Source organism: Triticum aestivum, chromosome 2B (genome assembly GCF_018294505.1).
Source record: "Triticum aestivum cultivar Chinese Spring chromosome 2B, IWGSC CS RefSeq v2.1, whole genome shotgun sequence".
Taxonomy (NCBI): domain Eukaryota; kingdom Viridiplantae; phylum Streptophyta; class Magnoliopsida; order Poales; family Poaceae; genus Triticum; species Triticum aestivum.
The window spans coordinates 73424113-73428120 of NC_057798.1; the positions used below are offsets into that span (position 1 = coordinate 73424113).

At 54.9% G+C, this 4008-nt stretch overlaps 1 protein-coding gene across 1 annotated transcript; it reads right to left on the minus strand.

Moving 5' to 3' along the window:
- Nucleotides 1–257: 257 nt before the first annotated feature.
- Nucleotides 258–1470, minus strand: LOC123043554 (abscisic acid receptor PYL4). Its single transcript, XM_044466045.1, has 2 exons — nt 512–1470; nt 258–446 (listed from the first exon to the last, which is right to left on the minus strand). The coding sequence occupies exon 1, from the start codon at nt 1354–1356 to the stop codon at nt 703–705; it is 654 nt and encodes a 217-aa protein (XP_044321980.1). The 5' UTR covers nt 1357–1470; the 3' UTR covers nt 258–446; nt 512–702.
- Nucleotides 1471–4008: the final 2538 nt, after the last annotated feature.

Genomic DNA, 4008 nt, shown 5'->3' on the forward strand with positions numbered 1-4008 from the left:
CTTGTACTTGGTTCATACTCACTCACTCATCCATGTTTTGACATTGTCAAAGAACACATGCGTGTATCCATGCTAGTTTGTTGTACTGCTAGGAGAAAATGTGCGTGACAAAGACCTTATAACGTGCAGGAAGAAGATAATCGCGCTGTTGATTTGGTCCAACGAGACTGTGACGGCTCTGGTCCGCTGTGTCTCGTTGAACATCTTGTAAATTCGATGAAATGTCACGAGCAAAATGGTGATGACAACATACACTATGCAACGAGAAACTGAAAGAATATATACAGAGATGTTGATGAGTCTTGCATCGGTCCAAGCTAGTTTTTACTCCTCAATTCCTGTCAAATCTTATCATCTTACCGAGAACAACGAAGGGGAACGAACGAAGACTAGAGCTAGGAGCACTACTACAAGGGGGGTGTCTCGCGATAAGGAGAAACAGCGAGGGGCCAGCTGCGAAAGCGCGCCGACCGAACCGAACCGACCCACCGACCCCTCGCCTTCACGCCAGAAAGAACAAGAGAAAAATAATCGACCGCCACCACCCGCGCACCACCACCATGGATTTGGATTCATTAATCGGAAATCGGAGCGCGATTTTACCGAAACGCCCCTGCGGCCGAGGCTGGGCTTGAGTTGACCACCGGAGGGGAGGCACGGGCCGGCGATTGCGGTTGCGGTTGCGATTCTGATTCGATTCGATCACGGCAGCGCGCCGTAGGCCGCCCCTCGGCCGGCGAGCTTCTCGGCGGTGCGGGCGAGGGACTGGAGGTTGCACTTGACGATGGTGTCCACGAACACGCGGGTGTCCTCGGGGGTGTTCCCGGGGGGCACGTCCACCACGTACGACTCCACCACCAGCGTGGCCGACGCGCTCCCCCCCGGCGCCGGGTGCACCGTGGTCACCGACCGGTAGTTGCGGAGCCGGTGCTCGCCGCCCACCACGCTGAAGCTCAGCACGTGCCGCTCGTCGTCCAGGATCTCCAGCCGCTCCCGGCTGGACGCCGCGGGGAGGCCCGACACCACGCGCACCTCCCGCAGCGTGCCCACGCCGCCGTCGCCGTCCAGCAGCGCGCAGCTGCGCACGAAGCTCTTGTACGCCTGCGGCTGGTCGAAGCGCCGGACCACGGCCCACACGTCCGCCGCGGGCGCCGCCACGCGCTGCACCACCGCCGAGCAGCAGCAGCGGCCCCCCGGCGCCGCGTGCTCGTGGTGCCGCGCCACCTCCGGCGGCACCGTCCCGTCGTGCTCGCCGCACCTGTGTGCCCCCGTCGCCGCCGCCACCGCCAGGCCGCCGGAGGAGGAGACCAGCCGGTGGTGCTGCTGCAGCGCCGCCGCGCTGTACGGCGTCGGCATCGGCTCTCGGTCGGAGCGGGTCGCCTCGCCTGCTAGCTGTTTGTTTGGTGGGATGGGTGCGCTGCGGGCTGCGGCGCTGGTTCGTTTGGCTTGGTTTGGGAGTAAATTAAAGGTATGTGGAGCGAGACGCACTATATATATAGTGCAGAGCACCTGTGGTTCACCGGCAAGCAACGCGCTTCCGGTTGCAGCTAGTCTCCGGGGCATCACCGTCTCCTCTCTTCCTCCCAATTCAATTTTCTATAAAAAGAATGGAGTAAATCATATTTTTTTTACAGCGCCCACTTGTCTGAAAAACATTAGTTATCTAATATGGCACACTACTCACATTAATTTTGTTGCCCTCATCTGATATGGATAACTATTATCCAGCCGACTGGCTAGAAATTTGACGGGCGCGTGCGGCACGCGCCATGGACCCATGCAGCCAGAAACTGCAACCCCCTTCCTTATCTTTTCTCTACCGCCCCGCAATCCATCTAGCCGACTGGCTAGAAATTCGGCGGGTTCGGGAGCGTGCGCCACGCGCCATGGCCCCATGCGGCTAGAAACTGCAGTCTCCTTTCTTATATTTTTTCCACCACCCCGCAATCCATCTAACCGACAGGCTAGAATTCGGTGGGCACGTGCGCCACGTCCCATGAGCCCCATGCGCGCTAGAAACGGCTATCTCCTTTCTTATCTTTTGTCCAACGCCCCGCAATCCATCTAGCCGACTGGCTAGAATTCGGTGGGCACGTGCGCCACGCCCCATAAGCCCCATGCGCGCTAGAAACTACTATCTCCTTCCTTATCTTTTCTTCAACGCCTCACAATCCATCTAGCCGCTGGATAGAATTCGGCGGGCGTGTGCGCCTCACGCCATTGGCCCCATGTGGGCAGAAACCGCGATCTCCTTCCTTATTTTTCTTCCACCGCACTGCACTTCATTTTTGTCTCTTCCTGTTGTCTCCCCTGTCGCGCTTATCTTTTTTCCCCTTCTCCCACAACCAAATACGACAAGGAGCACCAAAATATATCACCATGTGATGCCCTCATCGCTGTAAGCAACCACACTGCATCTCTGGGCGGAGGTCATGGTCGTATTCGAGCCGTCCAAGGACAGCGACACCACGAACACGAGACAAGGGGATTTGTGTGTGTGCGAGGGAATTGCGTTCTCCTAAACCCAACGAGTTTGTGCTAGCTTCATCACCCAAAGGCCTTGAACCCGTTGAGAGGTAACTTCCTTGTCAAAACACCTCTCCCCACGCGACCCTCCAAAATCCTAGCACTGCCGGAAGGCCTCCCCCAAGCCACCGGCTTCGGCCATGGTGGCAGCATCTCCGGTCCCAAAGGGGGCAGGGGACCTCCGATTGTCGCTCGTGGCGGCGGAGATAGGGCTCCGAGGCGGCAACCCTCTTCAGGCAATGACGGTCGTAGTGGGCACTTGGGCGGCGTCATGGCTAGGTTTGCAGGCTACACGTGGTGCCGCTATAGCAGCACCGGTGGGGCTGGGAGTCGCATGTTCCGGCCAGGAGTAGCTGATCCTCATCTCCTGCTATGGTTGGCACCTCACCAAGTTGGTGCCTCCGCGGTTGCAGGTGGCACGATGGGGCATTGCTGACCTTTGTCTATTGGTCTGGATGGAGAAGAGGGCATCGTGTGGGCTATTGGCCTCAGCCTAATAATGGTGGTTTGGCCGTAGCGCTCTTATGCCGCCAACTCGGCATATCACCCTCTCCTCTCAGCCTACCAAAATCATTTTTTTCTATGCAAAAAATGTGAATCATAATTTTTACATTTCCCACTTATCTGAAAACGCTGGTTATCCAATATTGTACACTATCCAATTAATGTTTATTTTCCCCTTATCGAATATGGATAACAATTATATCCGACTGACCGACTAGAAATTCGGCGGGCACGTGCGCCGCGTGCCATGGCCTCATGCGGCTAGAAACATGGATCCTCTTCCTTATCTTCTTTCCACCACCCCGCAATCCATCTAACCAATTGGTTGGAAATTTGGCGGGCGCATGCACCACGCGCCGTGGGCGCCATGCGGCTAGAAACTACATCCCCCTTCGTTATCTTTTTTCCACCGCTCCACAATCCATCTAGTCGAGTGTCTAGAAATTCGACGAACGCGTGTGCCATGCTCATGGACCCCACGCGGCTACAAACTACGATCCTCTTCCTTATCTTTCTTCCACCACACCGCACTCCATCTTTGTCTCTCCCTGTTGTCTTCCCTGGCGCGCTTGTCCTTTTTTCCTTCTCCCACAACAAAATACGGCAAGGAGCGTCCAAATAGATCACCATGTGATGCCCTCGTCGATGCAAGCAACCACACTGCATCTCTGAGCAGAGGTCATGGCCAGGGCATATCTGAAAGGATCGAGAAGAGGTGTCTAGTGAAGGAAATATGCCCTAGAGGCAATAATAAAGTTATTATTTATTTCCTTCTATCATGATAAATGTTTATTATTCATGCTACAATTGTATTAACCGGAAACATAATACATGTGTGAATACATAGACAAACATAGTGTCACTAGTATGCCTCTACTTGACTAGCTCGTTTATCAAAGATGGTTATGTTTCCTAGCCATGGACAAAAGAGTTGTCATTTGATTAACGGGATCATATCATTAGGAGAATGATGTGATT

What these genes read in the sequence shown, in the direction of transcription:
- LOC123043554 (XM_044466045.1), bottom strand. Translation starts at nt 1,356, where the DNA reads ATGCCGACGCCGTACAGCGCGGCGGCGCTGCAGCAGCACCACCGGCTG.